General features: G+C 50.1%; 1 protein-coding gene across 3 annotated transcripts in view; it reads right to left on the bottom strand.

Annotated features, from left to right (window-relative positions):
• GRK3 (G protein-coupled receptor kinase 3) overlaps nucleotides 1-16008 on the bottom strand; it is a 79625-nt gene that overhangs the window by 9140 nt on the left and 54477 nt on the right. For all 3 annotated transcript variants that reach the window (XM_070400089.1, XM_070400090.1, XM_070400091.1), the window contains 7 exons: nucleotides 12736-12814; nucleotides 11806-11936; nucleotides 9946-10040; nucleotides 8356-8463; nucleotides 1841-1907; nucleotides 1449-1549; nucleotides 877-943 (listed from right to left, as the gene is read on the bottom strand). In XM_070400089.1, coding sequence (XP_070256190.1) covers nucleotides 877-943; nucleotides 1449-1549; nucleotides 1841-1907; nucleotides 8356-8463; nucleotides 9946-10040; nucleotides 11806-11936; nucleotides 12736-12814 — 648 coding nt within the window. The remainder of the gene's footprint in view (nucleotides 1-876; nucleotides 944-1448; nucleotides 1550-1840; nucleotides 1908-8355; nucleotides 8464-9945; nucleotides 10041-11805; nucleotides 11937-12735; nucleotides 12815-16008) is intronic.

Here is a 16008-nt window from a genome sequence, read left to right as displayed (position 1 = left end):
ATGGCCCCAAAGGAAGACCTCAGATCTTAGACATATTTAAGGGGAAAAAAAAACAAAAACACTCATGTCCAAGTAAGTCTTAAATAATTATTACATGGAATGGAGGCTCAGGACTGCACATCCTCCCAGCTCGGCTTTAAGCAAGCACGTTTTCTCGGGGGGTTGGGGGCCACATTCCACTTGCTGGGCCCCTCAAGGCAGACAAAACACCCCACACCACACAGTCCTGAGGCCGATATTAATGTAACTGGAGCCGGAACCCTAATTCTACGCAGGCAGGGCTAACAGATCACTATTCCTCCACAGTGTGAGTTTATGCAAAGAAAGAGTCCAAAGCTGATAATCAACATTAAAAAACAAACATAAAAACCTTCCCACTTGGGGTGTTTTCCTGTATCAGTGAGAAAATAAAAATACCTTAAAATAAGATATGGGAATTATGTTGATATGCAATCACGCGAATTCTTAAATTACGTGGTACTGGGCTAGAAAGTGTATGTAAGTTTACGATGTTTCCTGTACATTTTTATATGGAAAAATATAAAAATACAGTCATGCACTGAGATAAAAAGTCAAGCGGATGAGCTAAAGCGAAAAAGCCTCAATCCTGTGGGCATTTGAATTCGCTACATGTCAGCTCCATGTCGCCACTTACTAATTTGTGCAGAAGATATTTTGAAAACGTTTAAACTAGGGGAAGAAGAGGCGGCAGTGAGCAGCCCTCGAGGAGTGAGCCAGCCATCCAGCCACCCTTGGACGGAAGAGCAAGAAGGACTCTACGGACAGGAAGCTGGGGGTGGGGGACGCTGGGGCCAGAGCCAGGAAGCAGAGACGGGGAGCACGCGGGTGCCCAGGGTGGGGTCCCACGGGGAGTACCTTTTGTAAGTAGACGTGATGCCAGTCGATGCCCCTGAAGAAGCTGTGTTCCTTCACTTCCTGAGACCTGTAGCGGAGAGGCCGTGACAGTGGTGAGCACGCACTGAGAGATCCAAGCAATATTCTGCAAAAACTCTCCCCTGGCAGGAACACAGAGGAGCAACTAGTTCCCGTTCCTTAAGCAACTAAAGAACACTCTTCCAAAGCAACACAGGAAACACGGTGACGCTGAGAAATACTGCTCGCCATGCCTGGCCCGTGTGGCTCGGGGGTTGAGCGTCGACCTATGAACCAGGAGGTCATGGTTCGATTCCTGGTCAGGGCACATGCCCGGGTGGTGGGCTCGACCCCCAGTGGGGGCAGCAAGCGATCAATGTTTCACTCTCACATCTTTGTTTCTCTCTCTCTCTCCCTCTCCCTCTCCCTTTCTCTCTATCTAAAAACTAACAACAAAAACTTTTTAAAAAGTCGGCGACTCCTTCAGCTTTAATTACGGAACACATGAGACAATATACCTACTTCCCATGTGACACACCCCCATCCCCGACTGGAATTCTCGAGCAGCAGCCTACCCGCCTCCGTGGCAGCCCAGCCGCTTGCCGACTTCCCGCTGCAGCAAGCCCTCCAGCAGCGACCTCAGCTCGGGGGAGAAGGCGTCGGGAAGGTCCACGTTCTGGGGGGAAACGAGAACACGGTTTCAAAGGCGCGTTCAAGGAAAAGGCGCCGCCCGCCCCCAACCAGACGGAAAGACCGTTTCTGGGGCAAGGTTGGTGTTCAGAATCACAGATTCACCACCAATCAGTATCTTCATTTCTGCCCTACCATCTATTCCCATTATTTTTTTCTTTTTTGAGGTTCTTCTAGGGATTGTATCTTCGCTTCTTTATTTTAAGAAAGGAAAATTTTACATCGGTTGCGTAAGAAACACAAAACTGAATAGAAAGAGAGTCGTTCATCTCCTTACCACGGTGAGTGTCATCCGGTCTATTTCGTGCTTGTCTTTGGTTTTGTGTTGTCTGAAAGGGCTGTGGCTGCAGGAAGAAAGGACACTCTGTTATAATGCGGTATCAGCCAACCTAGTGCACGCCATGGACTAATATTCGGTGAAGTATTGTGTTCCGTCGCTGTTTATTCAAAGCTATAGCAATACAAAAGCCACCGACACTGATCATTTGCAGAGGCCAGAAACAGCAAGGCTTATGTTTATCGGCTCTGCCTGATCCTCTCATCAATAAAGTCACGGCACTAATAAGATACGCGTCAGCAAATATACTCCAACTGATGTTTTAAAATATATTAACAAAAATTATGCCCTGGCCAGTGGGGCTTGGTTGGAATGTCATCCCATGTTCCATAAGGTCGCCGATTTGATTCCCAGCCAGGGCTCATGCCCAGATTGTGGGTTGGATCCCTGGTCCAGGTGCATATGAGAGGCAGCCCATCAGTATTTCTCTCTCACATCGATGTTTCTCTCTCTCTCTTTTCCCCTCTCCCTTCCCCTCTCTCTAAAAATCAATAAAAACGTATTTTTAAAAATGATTAACCAGTAGGCAGTCACAAAAATGAAAATCATTTATACAACACTTGTCAGGCTAAGTGTTTGAGATCATTTTTTTTTTTTTTAAGAAAAATGGTTATTAGTCCCTCAAGGAACTATAGTCAAATCAAAACATGCCCAAGACGAACACACTTCCCCTCCAGAAGCCAGGCATTGTAAGCAATCAATCCCTCAGATGCTAACAGAGATAAACGAGAGCCCCGAGCTGCTACTCCCCTTTTTACTGACGGAGACCCCGGTCTTCCCAGTCAGACCGCCTGGGCTCACGCTGGGACTGGCGGTACACCGGCTGTGCGCCAGTCATGTAAAACTTCAGCCTCAACTCTTCATCGCTAACGGGCATACTGCCACACACTTCACCGAAACGGTGCCGGGACAGCCACAATAAGGAACAACCACCACGTCTGCGCTAGCAGTAAAGACAGTGGCAGCAAACGGTGGCATCTAACAGAGAAGCCATTTGTGGAATCAGTGAGGTTGAGCCTTACTCTACAAAATGAGCGTCTGCTTGATCAACTCCGTAAAACCAAGTATTCTTACTCTTCACCATGTTTTTATTTTTTTTTAATATATTTTATTGATTTTTTACAGAGAGGAAGGGAGAGAGATAGAGCGTTAGAAACATCGATGAGAGAGAAACATCGATCAGCTGCCTCCTGCACATCTCCTACTGGGGATGTGCCCGCAGCCCCAGGTACATGCCCTTGACCGGAATCGAACCTGGGACCTTTCAGTCCGCAGGCCGACGCTCTATCCACTGAGCCAAACCGGTTTTGGCTACTCTTCACCATGTTTTTAAAACTCCGGGGAAGCTGGCTTTTCAAGGCAATCTTTGCATTTGGAGAGACCAGCTAACATGCAGATTAGAAAACCACTGCCTTATTGACTTATTTCTTTGAAGGTTAAAGAAGGGATAGAAGGGATTACGTTCTCTTCCAGTAAGACATGCCTGTAGAATTACTAATCCTATAGATGTATTTATAAGGCATCTGAGGTGAGATATGTAAAATATTCTCACGTGAACGCCGTGAGAGAGATTAGAATGTCGCACACACAAATCAACGGGATTTACCAAAAACACTAAAATCCCACGCATCTTTGCACTTCCGCTCACTGGGACTGATCGGGCCATCCTGCCCAATTAGTGAAGCCATGCACTGAATCAGCTCTTGATGAGATTATTCCTTTTCAGAGCATTTATTATCTGAAATATTTTCATTCTCATTTTGTACAAGAGAGGGTACTCTCACACCTTGTTTTCTTTCTCATCGTGCAAGTGAAATACAAAGTTGCTGCCATCTCTTGAAAGCACTAACTTGAAAAAATACATATTAACAAGGAGAATTAGTACCAAGCAGATTGGAAGTATTTTTTTTTTTTACCCTAATTATTTCCAAGGACAAAAATGTAAAATTACTACATTTGAAAATCAAATAGGATATAAGAGCAAACGGTACTGCTTTGATACTTACAAGATAGTCTAATGTTAAAAAAAAAACACTGGCATCGTTCCTCTATGCAAAATACAGGGAGAAATGAGCACGCTCATGGTTCGAAAGGACAGGAACAAAGTGTATTATGAAATCTGACGAAAGCCTTGGTCTTTCTGCTCCGCACAGCTCTTCCCGCCAAGTCCCTGAACGTGTGCAGGGGACTGTGTGAGGATCTTGGGGTTCCTGCGGCCCCCCACCTGCTGGTGCAGCTCCTGGTGCAGCGCTAGAGAGCCCACTCCGCCCTTGACCCCGCCCTTGACCCCGGGGTTTGCCTGCGCCTGATGCTGGAAGGGAAGGACTGCCCTGCTGTGCCCCCACAGAGACGCTCTGTGCTAAATTTAAAAAGCTTCTCATGAGACCAGAGGGAGGCCTGCAAGGGGACTGCGGCCAGAGCTGGCGAGTGCCAGAAACATTTCCGGCGCACGGGCCCTCGCACCGCAAAGCCCACGTTATAAACAGAGATCGTCCATGTCCGACTGGAGGGGAGGTGGTCGGGGACGCGTGGCGGCTCCTCAGCTGTGCTCCGGGGCTGGGGAACGTGGGTCTTTCAAGCGCAAAGCCCGGCGCACATCTGCCTCCAGCGCGTTCAATCCTGATTATTCTTTGTGAACAAAACCGAAGATTCGGTTTCTATTTTGGAGAATGTTAAAGAAAGGCCCCAACAGCAACGATCTCCGTGTGGAGTGAGGAGCGTGGTGCTCCCAGGTCCTGTGTGATCACAGCTGCTCCCGGCGAGCCGCGTTCCCCAGGCGGCACAGGCAATGTTCCCACCACACCAGGGAACGTGATGGGAGCAACTCACAGGGGCAGCGGCCAGACTCGGCTTTTGAATCACAGACAGAGTGGGAGAGCTGCATTGTCCCCTCCCCACGAGTGGGAAAACCACTCAAATTATGATAAATGGCGGCTCCACCCCCAGACACACACACACCATCACCACAGTGAAACAATGGGTTCAAAAACATGACAAGTGATTAAAACCTCTTACATCGAAAATTAATTTTAAAATACCAAAAAGATGGTGTTACACGCATTTTGAACCTCAGCCAATAGCTGCCAACATGCTCGTAAACATGCCTTGTTTTTTCCACGCGGAACCACCTCAACAACCTCAGGCAGAGCTCAACTCTCCCCAGACACCCCCCATCCCCCCGGGGCTCCCTCCCCACGTCTGACACCTTTGGGGACAATCAATGGTGACAAGCATAAGATCAGGCGACAGGGCGATTCTTTTCCCCTAGAGACACCTGAAACCCAGACTGAGGACCGTGACGGCAATTCCACGCCTGCCACGTGGACACAGCGCAGGCACAGATGCTCCTAAGCATCTGACCACGGCATCTCCAGGGGAAGCGGCGACCCGCGCCCGCCCTGAACGCATGGCCTCCGAATGGCTCGTCACCGTGACTCAGGGATGCAAGCCCGTGCTCAGGCCTGCACAACGTTCTCACACCGGTTCCTTCCCTCCTGCCCGGAGGCATTCTTCCAGGGCGTCAAGACAAAAGCAGAAGCAGGGGGACACACTGGTCCATCAGGGAGTATTCAATCAGAGAACAGAAGCTCAGCCAGCCTGGTGTGACTCAGAGGTTGAGCCTCGACCTATGAACCAGGAGGTCATGGTTCAACTACCAGTCAGAGCACATGCCTGGGTTGCAGGCTCCAACCCCAGTGTGGGGCGTGCAGGAGGGCAGCCGATCCGTGATTCTCTCCCATCACTGGACGTGGCTTCCTTCCTGCCCCTCCCTCTCTTCCCCGTCCTTCCTTTCCCCATAGCATCAAGCACAGTCTTGCATACTGTAGGTGCTCAATAAATGCTCAGCAAATTTAATTTAAATCCATTTAATCAATACATACTCCCTACTCTTTGGTTTTAGCACCACATCCTTTCCTGGGAATGGCTTTTGAAGAACAGGATGGCATTAGACAATAAATCCTGGTGAGGAAGACCCATCGGGTCCGACCCATCCTACCCTGGAAGGACTCTTTCCACTTCAGGCTCAGTAGGTGGTCCCCGGACAGCGGCAGGGAGCTGGCTACCTGGGTGGCAGGACATGCCTCCCTGGGCAGCTTATGCTAGAAAGGGCGTTCCTATCCCAGCCTCACAACGCCTCCCCTCTGGGGCTACACAGCATGACTTCTGCCCTGTCAGTAAGGCACCAGCTCCTTCAACCTTCCCCGTGAGCCATGACTTCTAGCTCTTTCTCTTCCCCTGTCCCATCCCATCCCATCCTCATGACCAACCCCTGGGTGTATCCTGTCGGCCAAGACTCCTCTCCTAGGAGCCACACCGAATGTGTCGTTTCGCCCAAGCCTGACCAAGGACTTCACAGAGGGATGACCCCCTTCCGATTCAGCACTGCGGACGTGAATTCTGGCCAAATAAGGCTGAATTCATGCTGTTAACCACAGATGGTAATGCTGGATCCTATGGAGTTATTAAACCAAACCCTCAGATCTGCTAAAAAGACTGCTATGCCACATCGTCCCTAATGTACATGCATGGACATTATCATAAACGGAGTAAGAATATCAAACAAAATAAAGACGCGCACAGAGCCCTGAACGCAAGGCCTTGGCAGGCTTCCCTGGACCATTTTACGGCAGATTTTCGAATCCTGAACCAGTGCGTTCAACGCTTGAGCTGCTTTGCAGTTTTTCATCATCTTGAACATCTTGTCAGTGTGCATTCTGCATCTCTAACCTCCTCGGGAGGCCCGGGCAAAGACCCTGATGAGCGGCATGCGCCCACCGGGCCCGCTGACTCCCGGGGGTCGAAGGATGCCTCGGGTGGGAGCGGCTGTCTCTGGTTGGCCTGGCAGAAGCTCCCTAATTAGGTCAGCTAGTCTGATGACGGGAATTAAGCCCATCCAGGCTCCACAAACACAATAATTCAATTCAGGACCGACAAGACCTGCCTCTCTAGGCAATAATGCAATTTCAGTGCCCGAGCGGATGGGGGAGCAGAGATCAGCTGGATCGGCGGAGTCCTGGGGGCTCCGGACCGAGTGTGGGGCCAGCCCCCTCCCAGATGTGCTAAGAGAAGAAGATGAGTGGTGCTCGAGGAGGCTTCCCGACGGAAAAGTGAGAAAGTCAGCAAACACCAGCCTCGCGTGCTCACGAGGGAAACATCAACGGGCGAACCTGGACGAGGACGTTTTCCTGTCGAACGCTTTTTGCCTCTTTGCGAATGAAGAAAAAGCAACACTATACGCTGAGAACTTAAGCTCTCTATTGAAATTGGCTAAACGTTCTTAAGCTCCGTGGAAATGCTAACAACGTTTAATCATTCGAGATGAGGACACGTTTTGAGAGCGCTTCCGCAGTGTCATGGGTCCCCTCGATTTCACCATGTTTGGTAGCTTAGGACTGAGGGTCCATTACAACCAAATGAATTAGAAACACAAGACTTGCCGAAACCGGTTTGGCTCGGTGGATGGAGCGTCGGCCTGCGGACTGAGGGGTCCCGGGTTCGATTCCGGTCAAGGGCATGTACCTGGGTTGCGGGCACATCCCCAGTGGGAGATGTGCAGGAGGCAGCTGATCGATGTTTCTCTCTCATCGATGTTTCTAACTCTCTATCTCTCTCTCTTCCACTCTGTGAAAAATCAATAAAATATATTTAAAAAAAAAAAAAAAAAAAGACTACACAATCCCATCTTTGCGTTTTAAAAACAAATTACTTTCAGCAGGATTACAAATAAATGCACGTTTAAAACGGATTCATCACGGGTCTTCATCCACGTGTGTCACCCTGAAAAATGACGTAAGCGCACAAGACAATCATGGGCAATTCATTTGTAGGGGGAAAAAAAAATCCTACTTTTGTCAATTACCCACATTTTCAAATAACACTTATTCTCAAATAAGGGGTATCAATGGAAATATTTCAAAGCCATCTTATTTTATTATTTTTATAAATTTTCTCAAAGAGGTCTTATTTTAGATTTAAGTATGCTATAACTCAGTGATGACGAACCTATGACACGCCTGTCAGAGGTGACACGCGAACTCATTTTTTGGGTTGATTTTTCTTCGTTAAATGGCATTTAAATATATAAAATAAATATCGAAAATATAAATCTTTGTTTTACTGTGGTTGCAAATATCAAAAAATTTCTATATGTGACACGGCACCGGAGTTAAGTTAGGGCTTTTCAAAATGCTGGCACGCCGAGCTCAAAAGGTTCGCCATCACTGCTGTAACTCCCACAGGATATGGAATAAAAACACCACACCATAAGCTTTCTTCTATAACCTTACGGGAACAGAGCTCTCGCTTTCACGAGGCAGAGCGAGCCACGGCCCTCATTTAGATTAGCACGTGGCTGACAGGTCACTGTGGACCCGGAACAGCATCAAGTCTAACAGCCTTGACTGTGACCCCAGCCCAGGCCCTGCGGACGCGCCGGGAGGGGGCGCCTCACTCACCCTCTCAGAAGCTTGAAGAGCATGCAGCCCAGGGAGAACCAGTCGGCACTGCTGTCGTAGGCTGTCCCCTTCTGCAGCACCTCGGGAGCCATGTACCCGTGCGTGCCCCTGGGGAGGAGAAAGGGTGGCACGTTAGCGGAACATGGGCACCTCATACCATATGAATGGCTCACCAAACGGCAGCAGCTGTGAACAAGGGGCGGGTCAATGGAGCCTCTGCACAGACATGATCCGTCTGACACCCGGTGGGGGAGCAACCCTTTCTGTCTTAACCAGTGTAGGAATGAATCGCAACAGATCGCCCCACGAAATCAATGTGAAGACTAGTCCTCCGTCCTGGAGGCGACATCTGAATCCGGTCGGCCCCTCCTCCACCGGGACAGCTATGAAGAGCGGAAGGTCTCCTGCCGACTGAGAGCTCCTGTGAGGAGCCCTGTGGGACTGGGGGACACGGGAAGGGAGGGGGACGATGCACAGGCGACCACGCCGCAGTGCCGTGCACTTTGAAGGGGTGGGGACACCCACTCCTGCGGACCCGCGTCGCCCATGCTGAGGTGGGGCTACTTCCTGGGAGTCAGACAGACAGACCGGACTGTAGTTCTGGCCCCAGGATGTGCCAGATGGGTGGCCTAGTTTTCCCACCACAGAAAGTAGACAATGGCATCTACAAGCTCCCGGGGCTTCTGTGAAGATAACAACCCATTCAAAGCAGCAAGCGGTGCCTGCCTGGGACAGCTGAGGCCCAACCGATGGCACCGCCACCCCACACCCCGGTCACCTCCCGGAGGTCAGGGGTCCTTTCTGTCGTGGTCGCCGCGGCACCGCCAGCACCTAGCACACGGCCAATGTAAATGAACACGTGCTGCGTTCATTCAATGACTGAACCCTCACAACTGTCATGTGAATAAACCCGGGTTCAGAGACGCCCTGGGGCCAGTGTCAACACGCCCCGATCACGCATGGCCACCGCCACACGCAGTCCAGGGGGCCCTGAGGGGCCAGGTGTGGCGGAGATTGTGGTGTCAGGAAGGGTCCCCTGCGCGGTCACTTAGAGGACTGACCCATGTTCAACAGCTTGAACTGCAAGTAGATGTTTGGTTTTTAATTTAATAATATTCCTAATTTCTCTTTAAAAAAAACCCTTTTGAAAAGGAAGGAACAGGTGGATGGAGAGAGAAACTTGACCTCCAGCCATCCTTGGAGAGTTCCCCATACAGCTGCCTCTGCACTCGGCCCACGGACTATTTCATTTTTATCACAACCTTCAGAGATTTATTACCGAGGGTCAACTTGTGAACCAGGAGGTCAGGGTTCAATTCCCCGTCTGGGCACACGCCCGGGTTGCAGGCTTGATCCCCAGTGTGGGGCGTGCAGGAGGCAGCCGATCTCTCTCATCCATGTTTCTATCTCTCTCTCCCTCTCTGAATTCAATAAAAATATATTTAAAAAAAGAAAAAGAAAATCACGGCTGGCAAGAAAAAAATGGGGGAGGGGGTGTGTGGACGGTAACACGTGACCAGGGCGGCGTCTGAGGGAACAAGCGGACTGCAGTGGAGAAATGATGGTGGACAGAGGCGATGCACTACTCACACGCTCGCGTGCGGCTTCTTTTTGGAGAAATCACAGGCCAGACCGAGATCCGATATCCTGACGTGTCCGTACTCATCCAAGAGGATATTTGCGGGCTGAAGAGAAAGAGAAGGTGATCTGCGAGAGTTCCCCGGATGCCCGGAGGCTCTGAGGAAGTCTAAAACTACAGGCACGGGGTACCTCATTATCTTATCACAGTTCCTTCCTGAACACAAATTCTAGCTCTATGAGATCACAGCCAAGGAGGGCATGATGCTGAGAATGAATATGGCACGTTAACTTCCGCTGAGAGTGGTAATGATGGTGCTGATTATTAGTAGCGAAGGATTCAACAACTAAAGAAAATGAAGCGCAGGTAAGAGAGAGGGGCTGTGAGCACAGTTCACCAGCGTGACAAAGCTTGTTCTTTTCCCGGCCTTCCAGCTGGGACACTGTGCCTCTGTGAATCATAACGACTTCTGAGAAGGAGACCCCATGAGGCACAGAACAGAAAGGAATCTTGCAAGATGCTACCGACGCTGACCTAAGAAATCAAAGTACTCCACAGGGCCACACGGGTCCCCATCAATGTCATTTCTGTTGACTGGTGCCCGATCCACCAAATGACCAAATGTAATTTTGACCGCAACTCTGATGAAATGTAGCCACTGAGATTAGATTTGGTCAGCATAATCATGGCAAACAAAGCTCCTCTCCCCGATATACACTGAATTACAGTCGTCTTAATCGTTTTCTGCTGGAGATCACCATTGTTTCATTTGAAATAAAAATAATGGCATGCTATTATAACAGCGGAGCATGAATAATCATGAGTGACGAGGATGAAGTTGGAATAGAAATTAAATAATACCACTGCCTACTAAATAGCTGAGAAAACAAAACCATGGCATAAAGACGCTCAGAAACCGGTTATAGATGCAAATGGAAACGCATTACAACGGTACTTTCTAGATCTTCGGGCTTGTATTTTATTCTTCTGTAAAACTCACACGAGGAAATAAAATGTCACGTACCAGCCAGTGTCTCATTATTTCTATTCGATGAGAACAATATTTTTCCTTAATGCTCTTGTGAAAATTAAGAGAATAATTTATGAACTTTGAAGAAAGCTTTAAAATTGCATGCCCCCTACTGGGGATGGAGCCCACAACCCGGGCATGGTGCCCTGACTGGGAATCGATCTGATGACCTCTTGGTGCATGGGATGACGCTCAACCACTGAGCCACACCGGCCGGGCACCGGTGAGATATTTTTAAAGAAAACAAGAACAGAAGCCCAAGCATAGCACGCTGGGGTTCTGTAGCTCAGGGATCTAGAACAATCTATCTATCTGTCTTTTTTAAGGTGACCTCGAAATGTGAAGCTCTGGCACTGGCCTTTGGGGGAAGCTCTGCAGGCTGGCCAGCCTCGCCCCCCATGAACTCTGACCGGCCCGTCTATGTCCTGGTTCACCAGGGTGCGTCCTGTGAGACGCAAGTCCTTCGCTTGCTATCTCTGCACACCTCCAGCTCTGACACAGCGCCAGGGCCAAGGCAGCGGCTTAGTGAGCATCAACCGCATTACAATTAATGGTAAACATGAGCAGCGACACCAGAAAGCGCCCGCCCCTGCTTTGCATGAATCAACCAGTTAAAATTTTGGAATGAGCGTCCGTGCTGCGCCAGGCACTGTAGCAGGCGCCGAGGTGACTGGCCACCGGGACAGACGCGAGCTCCGAGGACAGAGTTCGGAGCCTGGAAGAGACCGACATCACAGGGGCTTTGGGGCTGAGTGAGGAAAAGGACGGGAATGTCCGAGCGCCGGGAGCACACGCCTCCCCGCGCGGACCCGGTGACCGGCGAGCCGGCCGCGCAGCTCACCTTCAGGTCCCTGTACACGACAAAGCGATGGTGCATGTGCTCCAGCCCCAGGATGATCTCGGTGGCATAGAAGCGCATCTCCTTCTCGGAGAACACCCCGTGCTGTGACAGGTGATAGTGCAGGTCGCCCCCTGGAGTCAGAGGCACAGGGTTTATTTTAAAAGTCGCTGTCGTCCTAAAGAGTCTGCGTGCCTGACTTTGATTTCTGACAGTCACATGAACAGAATCGTACAGACGGCAGGCCGCTGCGTCTGGCCGCTTTTGTTAGCTATTATGTCTGTGAAATTCCTTCATGTCGCTGGGCAGATCCAGTCTTAAATCAAACACTCGAAACATAATAAAACATCCCAGGAACCTCAAAAAAAAAGGCACTTTACTTGTTGAATTTTATGCCTTTTTATTTCAGCTCTTGTTACCAAAAAAGACTCTCAGTCCATCCCGTGTCGCTTTCTAGTATTAGAAATCGTTTTTTTTTCTGTCTAAACCTTGTTCGCCATTCTAAAGGCCATCATTCGCTCACAGTTTAAAAGGCCAAGGTACAGTTGTTCTGGGCTAAAGGTACAGAAAATCGGGCGAACATCCTTCAAAGTTGGATTTTAAATACATTTTACCTATATTCTTATGAGACATTTCATTCCTAAACGTTGAGGGCCAGGCAACAAGCTAATTAAAGGCCCAGACCAGCTGCATTCCAGGAAATCACGTTTCACTGTTAAGTATTTTATGAAAATCTTTTCTAGGAAATGCAACTTCCAGGGAAAGACTGGGAGGGGCAGAGGGAAACCCAGGTCAACATTTTACATGAATTTTAATTAGATTGAAGAGTAAAAGGCTGCCTCCATCTTCAGGGGCAAACGACTGATCGGAGAGACCCAACCTGCCCGTCGGCCGGGTCATGGCCACGTCCCTCAGGGAGTCCGACTCGCTTACCGTTCATCAGGTCCAAGATGAAGCAGAGTTTATCTGGCGTGTGGAAGGCGTAGGTCATGCAGACAATGAAAGGACAATCCTAGAACGAAGGGGAAAAAAAACATAAAAATGTTTAAGAAAAGCAAAAGCTTCCCTGAAAAGCACATCTGCTACCAAACATCAGCTGCAGATTTTGTTTTTAATCCTCACCCGAGGAGCGAGGACCTTTTTTCCACTGCTTTTTAGAGAGAGTGGTAGGGACGGGGGAGAGGAGGAGAGAGAAAGAGAGAAACATCGATATGGCAGAGAGGCACGGACCCGTTGCTTCCCACATGTGCCCCGACACAGGGCAGGGATCGGACCTGCAACCGAGGTACATGCCCTTGACCAGGAATCGAACCTGCGACCTCTGGTGTACAGGCCGACGCTCTAACCACTGGGCTACACCGGCCAGAGCCGGCTCCAGATCTTTGCAGCCAGGCACTGCCCTGTGCAGCATGGGAGAAAATAGCTGTGACCCATAAACGCAGGAAGGACTCTTACTTAGAATACACAAAGAACCCCTGTATGTCAACAGAGAGAGAAAGCCATCCACTCAATGGAAAAAGGGCGACGGCTAATGCCAAGGACGGGAATAAATGGGCCCTTCACATAAGCGGCTATCCAACGGCCCACCGGCCTATGAGCAGATGCTGAACCTCAGTTGTCCCCAAGGAAATGCACGTTAAAAACCACACATGCCATCCCTTGAACTCACAGGAACCGGCTAAAACCGGCAATCCCAAGTGCTGGGAAGGCACGGAGTAAGTGGCTGCCAGAAGCGTGCCACGGAACCACCACTCTCCCAAGCTGTTTGGGCCGCATCCGCTAGAGCTGGGCACCATCCACCACCCTGTGACCGGCGTCTCCACCCTGGGCTGCACCCCGCCCGGGGATCCGTACTTCCGTGCACCCAGAGGACTGCACGAGAATGCTCCTCGCAACACTGTTCAAAACAGCCCGAACCAGCAAACAACCAAACGTCTACCACCCAAGAACGGGTCCCTAAACGGTGGCCTCCTGACGCAATGGAACACCGGAGAACAAGGGTCAGCAAGTTTTTCCTACCAAGGGCCAGACAGCAAATCCTTTCGGCTTTGCAGGCCCCAGGCAGGCTGCTAATTTTCTCTACAACCCTTTACAAACATCCAGGCCATTCTGAGTTCATGGGTGCGCAACAGGAGGCCACACGCCCGATCGGGTCCGGAGGCTATACATAGCATGTCGGCCCGTGTTTAGCTGCGGGGTGCACTGGGGCCACGTGCGGGGACACAGACGAAATGTCACACGCCAACACTGAGCGAGAGGAGCCAGACACTAAAGGGAGCGTTTATATAAAGTTCAAACACGGGGGAAAGCTAAATTACGGTGCCAGAGTCTGGGTGGTGGTGAGTTGGGCGTGGGGTGAGTGGCGAGAGGGGCACGCGGAGGCCTCTGGGACACTGGGAACTCTCTATCCTGTGATCTGGGTGCTGGACACACACGTGGGCTCCCCGGGGAGACTGCATCGGTGCTGTGCTAGACCTATAGCCAGGTCTATTTAGATTCCTTATGTACAGTGAATGTCTGTCCCTCCACTGATTCAAATAAAAAAACGGCATAGAACATCTGTATCCACTTTTGTTAAACAGAAGGAAAAAAAAGAATTACTAAATTCAAGTTTTAGCAGAATAATCTGTAAACAGAATTCACACTGTTCAAACCGCTGCATTAAGGGCATCCAGTTAAACTTGAGCTCACACATTCCTATGTGCTAAAGACTCATGAAGTCAGACCCAATCTCCACAAACCTCCCGGGGGAAATTGCTTCCGAGTGAATTACAAAATTCGTTTTGTGGTTACCTAGGTTCCCTTGGAGTTCTGTTGAGATGGTGTTAGTGTTTCCTGATGCCAAGATCTGTTTTGCTTTAAATAGGTAAAGTAAAGGTGCTCTCACTTTTCTGTTAAAAGCCATGTGACCTTCAGGGAATGGGGGTGGGGGGCGCTCCCCCTTAGAACCCACCCACGTTTCTCCAGACCTTCCCAATTGCCTGCTGCTCCTCCCTAAATGGGGTTCCCCACCCACTCTGGTTCCTGATCTGATGAGCAGTTAGTTCATCTGTAGCACGGAGAAGTGGGCGGCCCCAGGACTTAGTGAAGTCGGGATCTTCCCCAGCTCGAGACAGCTGGGGGACATGCAGACCCGGCCCAGGGGCATTTGTGACCCCGATGGCACACGATCCGTCTAATGACAGCGCCGAGAAGACGTCCAACAGTTAAAGGATCCTTAAGATACTGCGTCATTAGGTGGAGCTCGAACTGTAGATTTAGAATCATAGGCTGTCTGAGTAGAAAGGGCTCTTTTAAATACGAAATTACCTGGTTTGACTTCTTTATTTTAAAGACAAGGAAACTAAAGACCCTCCCTCCATCCCCCAACAAGGGAAATGACTTGTGTAAGGTCACAAGGAAACTTGGTAGCCGGCCAACATTCAAACCCCAGGCCTCCTGACCCTCTCCAGAGTTCTGCGTTGGGCTATCAGTCAGGTTCCCACAGCAACGCTTTGTTGTGAAGATGGCTTGGTTCCCTCTACAGAGCCCACGGACTGCGCTCGAGGCCTCGCCTCTCAGGTGCCGAGCGGATCCGTGCCAGGTCTCACGTCGACTCTGAGATCCAGAACCGAATGCTGACCAGCAAGGACAGACAGGCAGCGATGTAACGCGTGATGTTGACACGGTTACTGTTAAGAGGTTCTGCCTTGATTACAAATGAGGGCCAATGAGAACGAGTGAATTTTTAGAAGTAGACCCTTAAATGAAGTTCCTCAGCAGAGAACTGCCTGGTTTCCTACGGGCAGCGAGCGAAACGGCTTGCACTTTGCAGCAACTCCGTGTAGGACTGGGATAAAAGAGGCCGGGAGTATTTTTTTCAAGAAAGTTCTCCACATTGCAGCCAGAGGGATCCTCGCAGACCGCAAGGCTTATCATGTTATCTTCCCACTTCACACGCGTTGCTTCCGACTGCTGGGAGATTTTTCAAAACCCTCACTATTGGCCCAGAAAGCTCTTTATGGTCTGGCCCAGTCTGGCCTATGTCTGTTTCTCTCTCTGCAGCTTCACCATCACCTCTGACCCCAGCTCCATGGCTTTCCCTGAGGTCCCCAGACCCTCCGTGCTCAGGACCAGATATGCGCTGGCACCCTCTGACGTCACAGGAGCTCTCGTTGGCAACATCTCCACCCTGGTAAGTGCCTTCCGAGCCCTGCGTGCGCGCCT

This window comes from Myotis yumanensis, unplaced genomic scaffold (assembly GCF_028538775.1).
Source record: "Myotis yumanensis isolate MYYU_CA2020_CCGP unplaced genomic scaffold, mMyoYum1.0.hap1 SCAF_19, whole genome shotgun sequence".
NCBI lineage: Eukaryota > Metazoa > Chordata > Mammalia > Chiroptera > Vespertilionidae > Myotis > Myotis yumanensis.
The sequence above is the reverse complement of the archived record's forward strand: the minus strand, read 5'-3'. Positions and strand labels throughout refer to the sequence as shown.